The following is a 15,656-nucleotide window of genomic DNA, read 5'->3' as shown; positions in this document are numbered from 1 at the left end:
CCTAGCTCTGTATGACTTTTTCTTATTTCCACACATGAAAAGGGGCATTAAAGGGCACTGATTTGACAACATTGAATTTGAAAAATCTCTTAAAAGGACGTCATTTTTAGACTCTGGAAAACATTCAAAAGAATCTGATAAGTTAAAGGCCCTACCAGTTGAAGCCTGTCAGCACTGCTACCGAGACTGGGAATGGTGAGTCCACCACTGTGTAGCTACAAAGGGAACTACTTTGATGAGAACAGAATTGTTGTTTGGCAAAAAAAAATCAATCTCGTTTCTTTTCTCACACACCTCATATACCACTCAGTGAATCTGTTAAATTGTATGATTTTACAGTTCAGTAGATATGACATCATAAACATTGAGATGCATGGAAACTAGCTTTTCTTAAAATGGAGCTGTTTCGTAATGGGAGTTAAATTCATTAACAGAGCGACTGTTGTGTTACCGCCATCAGCCACAGCAGAGCCTCACGTCTAATGCCACTTGCCAGGTATGTTTAGTATGACCAACTGTTGCAGCACCATGTGGAATATGAATAAAAGTATTAGACGACTTGCTCTTCATCAGTCATCTCTGCTGCCAACACTTTTGGAGGCATCTCTTTCATTCTGTCATTGAAATTTTGCTGTACTCCACATACGAGAAATACAGTGACTGATTAAAACATGCACTAATATTTGGGATTTTTTTAAAAATAAAACTCAGTTCAGAATTGGAATATTTTATAACACTGAAACAGTTTTGCCACATCACTCTATCATCTTTGGAAGTTCATTACCGACTTATAACTCAGATAAGCAGACATCAGTACCTTCCTCAGTTAAGCATAATGACATAATATATCACAAAATGTAGGTTGTCTAAACGGTAACCGTAGCGTGATATCATAGCAGATCAATCTATATTATTAACATGCTGTCCTGGAACATGGTACCAGTTGCAGCGTAGGAGCAACAAAAATTCATTTTTCAATATTTTGCATAATTATTGACCAAATTTAAAATGCTTTCATAATTTACTCATTAAGAAGTATAATCTTATGTTAAAAGTTTAACACAGTGAGGCAACTATTACACTTAGAAACAGTGTGTTGGTCTTGAGGCACATAACTGACAACACACACATATGTTAACTTTGTTCATCCAGTATTTGAGACTGAGAGCACTAAGAAACACCCAACAAGCTTTACACACAATTTCAAACCTTTATGAAACATTTTTCCTGCTGACACTCCCCACAAAATGCTGAAAGGGAAAAAAAGCTTGGTGCTCACTATACAGCATCAGACATGACCTTTTAATTTATTACTTCTTTATTACTAACTCTTATTCAAAACACAGTTTGCAGACAATATCCGCAGACATCACTGAATGCACCTGCAAAATTATGTCATTGCACAACACACAGCTCAGAGGATACGATGTCATAAACATTGTGGTTCGTGAAAAACTACCTTTTTCTTAAAATGGAGCACAAATTACTCTGACTGTATTCGTCCAGTGTTTCATAGTGAGAGTAGTTAGTGACTTCAAACTAACTTTAAGCATAATTTCAAACCTTTCCCAAACTTATTTCTCACTTACTTGCTTAAAGGCAAATATTTAGCATATTAACTAATTTGTAAAGTAATTGGACATTTGAAGCTGTTTTGTGCGTGGGAGTTTGATTCTTTAAAGAATCAGGGTTTTACTGGTTCACTCTTGAAGTTATCAGGCTGCTGTTGTAATTATTGCACACACTAAGTACATTTTGAAATGTTCAGTCAATGTGCTTCATTGTGGAAGGTGCCGACACCAAGAAGAAATGCAAATGATAAATGGGTATTAATTGGACAAATATATTATACTAGAACTGACATGTGATTATGTTTTCACACAATTTGGGTGCATAGATCCTGAGAAATCAGTACCCAGAACAACCACCTCTGGCCGTAATAACGGCCTTGATACGCCTGGGCATGGAGTCAAACAGAGCTTGGATGGCGTGTACAGGTACAGCTGCCCATGCAGCTTCAACAAGATACCACAGTTCATCGAGAGTAATGACTGGTGTATTGTGACGAGCCAGTTGCTGGGCCACCATTGGCCAGACATTTTCAATTGGTGAGAGATCTTGAGAATGTGCTGGTCAGGGCAGCAGTTGAACATTTTCTGTATACAGAAAGGCCCGTACTGGATTTGCAACATGCGGTCGTGCATTATCCCGCTGAAATGTAGGGTTTCGCAGGGATCGAATGAAGGGTAGAGCCACGGGTTGTAACACATCTGAAATGTAACGTCTACTGTTCAAAGTGCCGTCAATGTGAACAAGAGGTGACAGAGACGTGTAACCAGTGGCACCCCATACGCCAGTTGGCGATGGCGAATACACACTTCCAATGTGCGTTCATCGTGATGACGCCAAACATGGATGCGACCATCATGATGCCGTAAACGGAACCTGGATTCATCCGAAAATAGACATTTTGCCATTCGTGCACCTAGGTTCATCGTCAAGTACACCATCGCAGGCACCCCAGTCTGTGATGCAGTGTCAGGGGTAACCGCAGCCACGGTCTCCGAGCTGATAGTCCGTGCTGCTGCAAACGTCGTCGAACTGTTCGTGCAGGTGGTTGTTATCTTACAAACGTCCCCATCTGTTGACTCAGGGATCGAGACGTGGCTGCACGATCCGTTACAGCCATGTGGATAAGATGCCTGTCATCTCGACTGCTAGTGATACGAGGCTGTTGGGATCCAGCACGGCGTTCCGTATTACCCTCCTGAACCCACCGATTCCGTATTCTGCTAACAGTCATTGGATCTCGACCGATGCTAGCAGCAATGTGGCGATACGATGAACCGCAACCGCGATAGGCTACAATCCGATGTTTATCAAATTCGGAAGCGTGATGGTACGCATTTCTCCTCCTTAAACGAGACATCACAACAACGTTTCACCAGGCAACGCCGGTCAACTGCTGTTTGTGTATGAGAAATCGGTTGGAAACTTTCCTCATGTCAGCACGTAGTAGGTGTCGCCACCGGTGCCAACCTTGTGTGAATGCTCTGAAAAGCTAATCGTTTGCATATCACAGCGTCTTCTTCCTGTAGGTTAAATTTGGCCTCTGTACCACGTCATCTTCGTGGTGTAGAAATTTTAATGGCCAGTAGTGTAGATGCTGTAACAACTGTGGGCATTGGTTATCTTTGAGATTGTGCGCATTAAGTTGATGTTAGTCAAGAATGCCTTTAAGGCGATAAGGGTGCCATTATCATCACCTCACCGAGTTTGTACGAGTTCGTGTAATAGGGCCATGAGTATGTCAGCAGAGAACTAACCACTGTATACGATTGTTGGCAGAGGTGATCACGGGAATGTACGGTCACAAGAATACTGGGCTCCGGACGGCCACATGGCCCTACTGAGAAGGAAGACCCTCGCATTTGGTGTACTGCTCTGGCGCATCTTACTGCATCTGCAGCAGCAATTTGAGCAGCAGTTGGCACCACAGTGACACAACCAGCTGTTAAAAGTCTGTTACTTCAAGGACAGACAGACGCCCTGTAGTGTGCATTCCACTGACGCCAAATCGCCGCCATTTTTTACTTCAGTTGTGTCAAGTGAGAGCTCGTTGGCGTGCAGGGTGGAGTTCTGTTGCATTTCCTGACGAAAGCCGGTCCTCCCTCGGTGCCAGTGATGCCGTGTGCTGGTTAGGAGGAGGCCAGTCGAGGACCTGCAACCGGCCCCTCTGCATGATAGACACACCAGACCTACACCTGGGATTATGGTCTGGGGTGTGATTTCATAATGGCAGCAGAAGCACTGACTGCAGATTTGTACGCCAGTCTTTCGATTTGATCTGTTGTATTGCCACCCGTGAACTGAATTCCAGGTGGTGTTTTCCAAGAGGATAACACTTGCCCACACACCACTGCTGTGACCCCAGATCTACATCTACATCTACACGATTACTCTGCAATTTACATTTAAGTGCTCGGCAGAGGGTTCATTGCACGACAATCATACTATCTCTCTACCATTCCACTCCCGAACAGTGCGCGGGAAAAATGAACACCTAAACCTTTCTGTTCGAGCTCTGATTTCTCTTATTTTATTTTGATGATCATTCCTACCTACGTAGGTTGGGCTCAACAAAATATTTTCGCATTCGGAAGAGAAAGTTGGTGACTGAAATTTTGTAAATAGATCTCGCCGCAACGAAAAATGTCTTTGCTTTAATGACTTCCGTCCCAACTCGCTTATCATATCTGCCACACTCTCTCCCCTATTACGTGATAATATAAAACGAGCTGCCCTTTTTTGCACCCTTTCAATGTCCTCCGTCAATCCCACCTGGTAAGGATCCCACACCGTGCAGCAATATTCTAACAGAGGACGAACGAGTGTACTGTAAGCTGTCTCTTTAGTGGACTTGTTGCATCTTCTAAATGTTCTGCCAATGAAATGCAACCTTTGGCTCGCCTTCCCCACAATATTATCTGTGTGGTCTTTCCAACTGAAGTTGTTCGTAATTTCAACACCCAGGTACTTGTTGAATTGACAGCCTTGAGAATTGTACTGTTCAACGAGTAATCGAATTCCAACAGATTTCTTTTGGAACTCGTGTGGATTGTCTCACACTTTTCGTTATTTAACGTCAACTGCCACCTGCCACACCATACAGCAGTCTTTTCTAAATCACTTTGCAACTGATACTGGTCTTCGGATGACCTTACTAGACGGTAAATTACAGCGTCATCTGCGAACAACCTAGGAGAACTGCTCAGATTGTCACCCAGGTCATTTATATAGATCAGGAACAGCAGAGGTCCCAGGACGCTTCCTGGGGAACACCTGGTATCACTTCAGTTTTACTCGATGATTTGCCGTCTATTACTACGAACTGTGACCTTCCTGACAGGAAATCACGAATCCAGTCGCACAACTGAGACGATACCCCATAGGCCCGCAGCTTGATTAGAAGTCGCTTGTGAGGAACGGTGTCAAAAGCTTTCCGGAAATCTAGAAATACGGAATCAACTTGAGATCCCCTGTTGATAGTGGCCATTACTTCGTGCAAATAAAGAGCTAGCTGTGTTGACAAGAACGATGTTATCTGAAACCGTGCTGATTACATATCAATAGATCGTTCGCTTTGAGGTGATTCATAATGTTTGAATACAGTATATGCTCCAAAACCCTACTGCAAACCGACGTCAATGATATAGGTCTGTAGTTCGATGGATTACTCCTACTACCCTTCTTAAACACTGGTGCGACCTGCGCAATTTTCCAATCTGTAGGTACAGATCTATCGGTGAGCGAGCGGTTGTATGTGATTGCTAAGTAGGGAGCTATTGCATCAGCGTAATCTGAAAGGAACCTAATCGGTTTACAATCTGGACCTGAAGACTTGCCCGTCTCAAGCGATTTGAGTTGCTTCGCAACCCCTAAGGTATCTACTTCTAAGAAACTCATGCTAGCAGCTGTTCGTGTTTCAAATTCTGGAATATTCCATTTGTCTTCCCTGGTGAAGGAATTTCGGAAAACTGCGTTCAATAACTCCGCTTTAGCAGCACAGTCGTCGGTAACAGTACCATCGGCACTGCGCAGCGAAGGTATTGACTGCGTCTTGCCGCTTGTGTACTTTACATACGACCAGAATTTCTTTGGATTTTCTACCATATTTCGAGACAATGTTTCATACAATGTGTTTACATGTTGCCTTGGCCTGCTCGATTACCAGATCTGTCTCCTGGCGGGCACGCACGGGACATCATTGGACGACAACTCCAGCATCATTCACAACCGACATTAATCCTCCCTCTATTGTCCGAACAAGTGCAATAGGCGTGGACCTTCATCCCACAAACTGACATCTGGCAACTGTACAGAATAATTCTTACTATTTTGAATGCTTGCATTCAACATTCTGGCTTCTGGCAGTTACACTGGTTATTAATGTACCAGCATTTCACATTTGCAATGACTTATCTCATGCTTACATTAACCTGTGATCTTGTAGTGTTAGTCACTTAAATACGTTACCTAGACAAATGTATTCCCGAAATTTCATTGTTGTTGTTGTTGTTGTGGTCTTCAGTCCTGAGACTGGTTTGATGCAGCTCTCCATGCTACTCTATCCTGTGCAAGCTTTTTCATCTCCCAGTACCTACTGCAACCTACATCCTTCTGAATCTGCTTAGTGTATTCATCTCTTGGTCTCCCTCTACGATTTTTACCCTCCACGCTGCCCTCCAATACTAAATTGGTGATCCCTTGATGCCTCAGAACATGTCCTACCAACCGATCCCTTCTTCTGGTCAAGTTGTGCCACAAACTTCTCTTCTCCCCAATCCTATTCAATACTTCCTCATTAGTTATGTGATCTACCCATCTAATCTTCAGCATTCTTCTGTAGCACCACATTTCGAAAGCTTCTATTCTCTTCTTGTCCAAACTATTTATCGTCCATGTTTCACTTCCATACATGGCTACACTCCATACAAATACTTTCAGAAATGACTTCCTGACACTTAAATCAATACTGGGTGTTAACAAATTTCTCTTCTTCAGAAACGCTTTCCTTGCCATTGCCAGCCTACATTTTATATCCTCTCTACTTCGACCATCATCAGTTATTTTGCTCCCCAAATAGCAAAACTCCTTTACTACTGTAAGTGCCTCATTTCCTAATCTAATTCCCTCAGCATCACCCGACTTAATTAGACTACATTCCATTATCCTTGTTTTGCTTTTGTTGATGTTCATCTTATATCCTCCTTTCAAGACACTGTCCATTCCATTCAACTGCTCTTCCAAGTCCTTTGCTGTCTCTGACAGAATTACAATGTTTCGTACAATGTGTTTACATGTTGCCTTGGCCTGCTCGATTACCAGATCTGTCTCCTGGCGGGCACGCACGGGACATCATTGGACGACAACTCCAGCATCATTCACAACCGACATTAATCCTCCCTCTATTGTCCGAACAATACCAAGAAATTTCATTAATCTACATTAATTTTTTTTTCTTTCCCATCAGTGTATGTACCACAGTTGCTGAAAAAATCAGAAATCTTTGTGAATTATATAGTGTTTGAATGAAATCATAAATCTTTGTGAGCTGTATCTGATAATGGCTGAACTTTTTTTTCCCCTAAATATTCTCACCTTTACTATTAGATCGCTGTTCCCTGCAGGTACAGCTGGTGCGCCGAAGGCGACGCACCGTTTGTGGAGCGCCGAGATGGGGGAGCGGGAGGCACTCGCTCCGACGTGCTGCTGGCTTCTTCCACGTCTTCTGTGGCGACGACTGATACGACCGGGACAGAAGGTGCAAAAGATGCAGAGGTCAGGGCCTCGACTGACAGCCTCGAGGTATGTTTCCTGCTCTGAGCTTTACCTTATCTTTTCTCTCACCAACTTGGAAATTACTGATGTCAACTATCTGTTTAGAGAGGCACCCATTCCCCCTCTTTTTTAATAGGATTAGCATTTTGTCGCTATTAGACATTACACGATTTTCCAACGGAGTGCACCATTAATGTTGATTTATTGCAGAACTGTGGAATGTGCCATATTCTTAGGTATTATGACATGTTTGAAGCCCAAAAATCTCTGTAGGAATAGCCACGAATACCACAAATGTGGATCTCACTAGACTCGACTCTCTCTCTGTGACCTTTTCTGAGACAGTTCTGTCATATTTGTTGTGTTATTACTGACAACCACTTCTCAAGATTGGTAGCTATGTTAATCTTTGTAATGCTACTGTTTTACTGCACGAACTGCGGAAATGTAGTAAGCAATAAACCTTATTCCTTTCACCAAGGTTCAGAATTGTGTGTGCAGGTTGGTGGAAGTCGCTAATGAGGTCCCCAGTCGTGGGCTCAACTTTATGAAACAGTCTATACAGTGATGTAGGTTTAAGATCCCAAGTATCACCCCTGCAGTCATTCACCATGGTGAGTTCCCATTTGCAAGTAATTGGGGAAAAGAAATTGAACTTTGCTTGACCCTCAGTATTGTTAAAAAAGTATTATGTTGTAGACTGGTTGCATGATGTAATGTATAGCGTAAGGCCTTCTTGTGCGGACTGTCGTAGGTTCAAAACTTTTTGGGTACTTTACAATTTTTTTATTTATTATTATTTTTAAATCTTTATTAAAATGGCTTTGATCATAATTTTTATTCAGTTAATTAGTCTAGGTGTGTTTTTTTTTAATTCGATTCTTTTGTCACATGTTAATCACCATATGAATTTTTCATTCATTCTTCTTCTTCCCCCCCCCCCCCCCCCCCCCGCCTCCCCCCCTCCCCTCCTCCCACTCAGAATTTTTGTGATTGTGAATAAATTTGTACTTAAATATTTTAAAATGCTGATCTATCATTTAAAAAAACAATAGACAAAATAATCTATTTATGTTGATTGTGCAGTGATGTCAAAAATCTATTTTTTGTTAATAGATGTGCATTTTTTTGGCTGTTAATTGTCGTACAAGCATAGCCTAAATTCCTATTGTATTATGGGCAGAATAATACAGATAGAGTTAAATGAAAGAAGCGGGTATAAGTAAAACAAAATCCAACAAAATGAGGAATACAAATAATAATACAGAATGCAGTTATGTGGATGAAAGAGAGGATGATAAAATGAAAGAAATTCAGTTGAAATTAATACACAAAATTAATTAAAATTACATGAACAAAGATTTCAGTTGGAAAAAGAATGATAGAAAGCAAAATGAGAGCAAATAAAAAAGTTGATACAATGATTAAAATGACGTGACAAAGGAATAAAAATAATAAATTACATTTAAACCAAGTAATTAATAAAAATAGTGATAAAAGTTATTTCGACAAAAATTTAGAAAAAAAAAGGTTAAAATACCATACTTTGAACACACAACTTCCTGAACATGGAGGCCTTCCCTGTCGATTATATTAAACATCCAGTTAGTATGATACTACTTTTTTAGTGTTACTGAGCATTATGCAAAACTTTGAAATTTTTTTTCATCAGTTACTCACAAGCTAGGGCCCACCTGGCTGAATGGCTGCAGGGTGACACACGAGAGATCTTAACCTGCATCACTGTATAGACAGCTTCAAAATGTTGATCCCACCAATGTGCACCTCTCTGTGTTAAGTGTTGTCATCCTCAAATACTGAATGAATAAATTCTGGGTATTTGTGTGCTGTCAGTCACGCTGCCTCGAGACAGGCGCGGTTTCCAAATGTAATACCTGTCTTATTGCGTTAAACTTTTAACATAAGGTTATCTCTTAATGAGTAGATTGTGACAGCATTTGAAGTGTTTAAATTCTGTAAATAGTACGTGAAATATTGAGAATCAAATTTTTGTTGTACCTTAAAGCTTTCAGATAGGCAACCAGCAACTGGTGCTGGGTTATGGGATAGTCACTTAGTAAGATAGACTGGTGACCTTTGCGACTGAACCGAAGAGTTCGTACCAAACAGAACACAGCTTGTTGTTATGAATGGAGTGGTATCTTATGACATAAAAGGAGTTTTGAGAGTATTCCAGAGGAACGTAATAGGACCATTAGTTTGCACAGTTTATACACTGACGAGCTGAAAGATTACAATCACTGACTGATGCGAGATTAACTTCCAGCTGGCGGTGTTGTGGACAAAGGATATACGAGAGGGGCCTTAAAGAAAGAAGAAGAATGAGAGTTTGCCACCATTTGTAGACGTAGTACAGAGTTCAGAGTTCTCTTACAAGTTTTTGACTGGTTAGGCGCTTTAAACGTGCTGACACAAGTGTCAAAGACTACCCTTGTTTTGGATGCCGTGCAACCTCGCGAAATGAGAAAGACATTGAAAAAAATCTGGCAAAAAATTGACTGACTTTGAGTGAGGATTTGCACATGAGACATGTTGCTGCTTTATTTTTTTCCATACCTTCTCAAACAGGAGCAAGAAACCGTGCGCATGAATCTATGCCAGTACTTGAAGACAGAGACTAAAAGTGATGTAAACTTTTGAACAAAGCCATTACAAGAGAAGAGAGTTGGTGTTACGCGTATCTGCATCTGCATCTACATCTATACTCTGTAATTCAGAGGGTACCCTGTACCAGTAGTAATCGCCTACTTTCCTTTTCCACTTGTGAATAGAATGAGGCAAAAACAACTGTCTGTGACTCCATATAAGCCCTAATTTCTCATATGTTATATTCGGGCTCCTTACAATGTATGGTAGAGGCAAGTGTGTCAACCAAACAAGCATCAAGCCAGTGGAGGGCTCTCAACTCTACCACACCAAAAATACTGAGGCACGTAAGGTCAAATGGGAAGATAATAATCATTATCGTTTTTGATATTCATTGAATTAGGCGGTGGGAATTTGTACACACTGGCCAGACTGTTAACCGGCAGTTTTATTTGGAAGTTAAAAGAAGTTTGTGAAAGGATGTGCAGAGGAAATGCCCATAACTTTGCCGATCAGGTGACTCGTTCATTTGTCACGACAATGTTGCCGCACACGTGGCGTTAAAAGTGACCCAATATTTGGCATCTCAGGGATGGTCTGTCATTCCCCAGCCTCTGTGTTCATCAGACCTAGCCCTGTGCAACTTTTTCCTATTTCCTCGAATGAAAAATATGCTAAAAGCGAAGCGCTGTGATTATGTGGAGGCACTGTAAACAGCTTCACAGAGGGCACTGGATGATATCAAAGTTGAGTTCCAGATGTGCTTCACATTGTTGGGAAAAAAAGACTTGCAAGTGCATCATGTTGAAGGGAGAGTACTTTGAAGATGAATGAAGGAATTTTGTGAAAATATTCATGAATAAATTTAAAAAAAAAAAAATCCTGTTGTGCCCACACGATTTGTGGGACAGGGACAGGAATGGGCCAGTCACAAGTGACCTTCTGTCAGATATAAAAATGAATAACTTGAGAATGAAATGAAATATTGTTCTGCTCTCAGTTTTAAGTAAATTTTTTTGTGTCTTATCTATGTTTCATGCAGAATTGTTGCAGTCATGTTCCAAACGTGGACCAGCGTGCTACTAAGCAGCTTCCCCAAATGGCTTGCAAAGATTGCTGATGGCTTAAGGAAGTTATGACATCAGAAACTACCTCCCCCACCTGTGTAGGTGGCAAAACGTATTACTGTTAGATTACATTATGAAGCTTTGGATACAGTAAGAACTTTAAATTCTCTTGGAGGAACTGTCTAGAGTGAACTAAAGTGGATTGATAACATACAACTAGTTTTTAGTGGAGATAGGCAACATTCTGTGGTTCAGTGGGGGAATCCACTGGAAATATAATTCATGCAAAAACGAGGTACCATATAAAACACTCTTGTGTAGTATCACCGATTCTGGAACTGTTAAGCAAGTGCTGTTAATAGATGGAAAGGTAAGGAGAATCCAAAGGCAATTGCACACGTCATCACTGGCTTGTGGAGTAAGTGTGATGGTCCATAGCAGATGCTACGAGATGAGAATTGTGAATTGTGGAGAGGATTAGTGATAAAATTCTGAAATGGTATTTTCCAAGAAGATCAAAGAAATGTATTGATTCCTCCCAGGTACATCTCATGAAATGAGAGAAATGGAAAAACTTGAACTCTTGTGAGAGTTCACTTATATTTTAAGTTATCTCGTTGTGACCTTCAGCTCGGAGTAGTCTGTGAACCCCCCACTTGTTAAATATTCTTCTTATCTGTACAATAATGTAAATTTTACTAAAAACCGGAACTTTGCCTCTCCAGTCTTTTAAGGTATTTTTTTATTGTGCCTTTAAATACAGCACGCATTAAATGATAAGTGTCTTGTTATGGGAGGCCTACTGGGTAACAAAATACAAATGCTTCCTCAATACATTCGTGTATACATTAATGATATAAACTTCTGGTCATTGGTATTCCTTGACAGTGTGGCTATCGCAGAAGACACTTCGCCGCCTTTGACTACTTCGCCCTTCAAGACTCGAAGTACAACTTCAACTCTCTTTGGAACGGCTCAGAAACCAGGCGGAATACCTCCTGCAAAATAATAAAAATAAACAAAACAGGATTTGTCCACTAATAAATCTTCTTGCATAATAATTAAAACATTATATTCTGAATGTTTATTCTGGATAACAAAAATGCATGAAATTATTTATGCATGAAATTATTTATTTTATTCATCTACTCGTAGAGTTCCGTAGGACCAAATTGAGGAGCAAATCTCCAAAGTCATGGAACGTTTCAGTACATGAAATTTCAACATAAAAGTAATAACAGATAAAAATAAAATGTTTACGAACCCAAAAAAAGTCAAGCCATAAGTTTCAGTAAACACAGTCAACAATACAACATAAGAATCAGCGTAATTTTTCAAGGCACTCCTCAACAGAATAGGAGGAGTGACCCATGAGGAAACTTTTCAGTTTTGATTTGAAAGTGTGTGGATTACTGCCAAGATTTCTTAATTCTTGCGGTAACTTACTGAAAATGGATGCAGCAGTATACTGCACACCTTTCTGCACGAAAGTAAAGGAAGTTCGATCCAAATGCAGGTTGGATTTCTGCCAGGTATTAACTGAGTGAAAGCTGCTTATTCTTGGGAATAAGCTCATATTGTTCACAAGAAATGACAGTAAAGAATGTATGTATTGAGAGGCCAATGTCAAAATCCCCAGACTACTTGAACAGGGGTCGACAAGAGGTTCACGAACTTACACCACTTATTGCCTGAACTGCCCGTTTCTGAGCCAAAAATATCTTTTAATATGGGAAGAATTACCCCAGCCATACAGCATAAGTGAATGAAAATAAGCAAAGTAGACTAATATTTTGTCAAACGATCGCTTACTCCAGATACCATTCAAATAGTAAAAATGGCAGCATTAAGTCTTTGAACAAGGTCCTGAACGTGGGCTTTCCATGACAGTGGACTATCTATCTGAACACCTAGAAATTTGAACTGTTCAGTTTCATTAATCATATGCCCATTCTGTGAAATTGAAACGTTGGGTTTTGTTAAATGGTGTGTTAGAAACTGTAAAAAACTGAGACTTACTGTGATTTATTGATTGTGTATTTTCTACAAGCCATGAACTTATGTCATGAACTGCACTATTTCAAATCAAGCCAGTGTTGCACACAACATCCTTTACTAACAAGCTAGTGTCACTAGCAAACAGAAATATTTTAGATTACCCGCAATTTATATAAATAACAAACAGGAGTGGCCCCAACACTGATCCCTGGGGCACCTCAATTTGACTGTACCCCACTCAGACCCCACATCACTACTAATAAATCTCGTTCATTTATGTTCAAAAGTAGTACGAGTGTCACTCAACAAAATTATTTATTTCCAGACTTTGGCTTTAAAATATCTGGAAAATCTCGTGTCCTCACACACTTATGGAGGCTTACTAACATTCTAACATAAAATCTTTCAAGTATTTTTTGTCACTCCTTCACATTTAATTGTGAAGTAAATAACATTATGAATAGTGATCATTGATGTAGTCAGTATTTAAATATAAGAATTAAATTAAGTTTTAATTAACATTTTAATTAAAGGTGTTTTAATGTTTGTTATGTTGACAAAATAGTTAGAGCTTAACTGTCATAACAAAACAAAGTGTAACCAAATGAGTACTATTGGTCAGTTCCATTACAATGGATATCTTCTTTCTCAATTACACTTTATGGGTTGCACATGGAATTTATTCTGTCTTACGTATTATCTGTTGATCCCTTCTTAAGTCTTCCAAAATCTCTTCTTCTACTGATTTATAAGCTGAAGCTAGTTTTGGAAGGTGTTTACTGTCCATTTTGTGAAGAAATTTGTACCAGTTTTTTTGGCATTTAGGTTATTCTGGTTTCAGTTGGTTCTACTTTTAGTTCTTGTCACACTGTTTCACTTTCATGTGGTCTGATCACGAGTAGCGTTTTGTCCTTCTTTGAAATTTCATTTTTGGATCTTGTATTTCTCCCAGTATTCTTTCTGTAGGTACCCAGCTGTCACTCCCATGAATGGAAGAGCCATAGTTTTTAAAAATTTACTCTTGTTTCTTGTCTGGTTTTAATTAAATACCCTTTGTCACTGTCTATGCCAATTTTACACCCCCAGTAAGTGAAGGGCGACACTGGTTCAATAATTCCATTTTCTCTAATCATTTTGGATTGGACTGGATCCTTGGCCCAGAAAGCCACGTCTTTAGTCTTGGTTTAAGAAATCTCATCATCATATTGTTTAAAAAGGTAATTCAGGTGGTGTGGTGCACATTGTAAATGGTCTTTTTCTTGCAAATTTTCAAGACATCATCTGCATAAAGCAAAGCATATAAGGAGGTAGCTTTGATATTTTAATACTTTTTTGTATGTGTTGCTTCCAGTTTAGCTTACTGTCAGAAATTTCTACACTCCTGGAAATTTTGAAAAAAGAACACATTGACACCGGTGTGTCAGACCCACCATACTTGCTCCGGACACTGCGAGAGGGCTGTACAAGCAATGATCACACGCACGGCACAGCGGACACACCAGGAACCGCGGTGTTGGCCGTCGAATGGCGCTAGCTGCGCAGCATTTGTGCACCGCCGTCGTCAGTGTCAGCCAGTTTGCCGTGGCATACGGAGCTCCATCGCAGTCTTTAATACTGGTAGCATGCCGCGACAGCGTGGACGTGAACCGTATGTGCAGTTGACGGACTTTGAGCGAGGGTGTATAGTGGGCATGCGGGGGGCCGGGTGGACGTACCGCCGAATTGCTCAACACGTGGGGCGTGAGGTCTCCACAGTACATCGATGTTGTCGCCAGTGGTTGGCAGAAGGTGCACGTGCCCGTCGACCTGGGACTGGACCGCAGTGACGCACGGATGCACGCCAAGACCGTAGGATCCTACGCAGTGCCGTAGGGGACCGCACCGCCACTTCCCAGCAAATCAGGGACACTGTTGCTCCTGGGGTATCAGCGAGGACCATTTGCAACCGTCTCCATGAAGCTGGGTTACGGTCCCGCACACCGTTAGGCCGTCTTCCGCTCACGCCCCAACATCGTGCAGCCCGCCTCCAGTGGTGTCGCGACAGGCGTGAATGGAGGGACGAATGGAGACGTGTCGTCTTCAGCGATGAGAGTCGCTTCTGCCTTGGTGCTAATGATGGTCGTATGCGTGTTTGGCGCCGTGCAGGTGAGCGCCACAATCAGGACTGCATACGACCGAGGCACACAGGGCCAACACCCGGCATCATGGTGTGGGGAGCGATCTCCTACACTGGCCGTACACCACTGGTGATCGTCGAGGGGACACTGAATAGTGCACGGTACATCCAAACCGTCATCGAACCCATCGTTCTACCATTCCTAGACCGGCAAGGGAACTTGCTGTTCCAACAGGACAATGCACGTCCGCATGTATCCCGTGCCACCCAACGTGCTCTAGAAGGTGTAAGTCAACTACCCTGGCAAGCAAGATCTCCGGATCTGTCCCCCATTGAGCATGTTTGGGACTGCATGAAGCGTCGTCTCACGCGGTCTGCACGTCCAGCACGAACACTGGTCCAACTGAGGCGCCAGGTGGAAATGGCATGGCAAGCCGTTCCACAGGACTACATCCAGCATCTCTACGATCGTCTCCATGGGAGAATAGCAGCCTGCATTGCTGCGAAAGGTGGATATACACTGTACT

The 15,656-nt window shown here is 41.4% G+C and overlaps 1 protein-coding gene across 1 annotated transcript in view; it reads left to right on the top strand.

Annotated features, from left to right (window-relative positions):
• The window catches only part of LOC124719799, a 293,431-nt gene that overhangs the window by 101,620 nt on the left and 176,155 nt on the right, over nucleotides 1-15,656 (top strand). Inside the window, exon 8 of the mRNA XM_047244994.1 lies at nucleotides 7,191-7,368. Coding sequence (XP_047100950.1) covers nucleotides 7,191-7,368 — 178 coding nt within the window. The remainder of the gene's footprint in view (nucleotides 1-7,190; nucleotides 7,369-15,656) is intronic.

Source organism: Schistocerca piceifrons, chromosome 11, assembly GCF_021461385.2.
Source record: "Schistocerca piceifrons isolate TAMUIC-IGC-003096 chromosome 11, iqSchPice1.1, whole genome shotgun sequence".
Taxonomy (NCBI): Eukaryota; Metazoa; Arthropoda; class Insecta; order Orthoptera; family Acrididae; genus Schistocerca; species Schistocerca piceifrons.
Note: the sequence above shows the minus strand (reverse complement) of the source record. Positions and strands in the feature narration are given on the sequence as shown.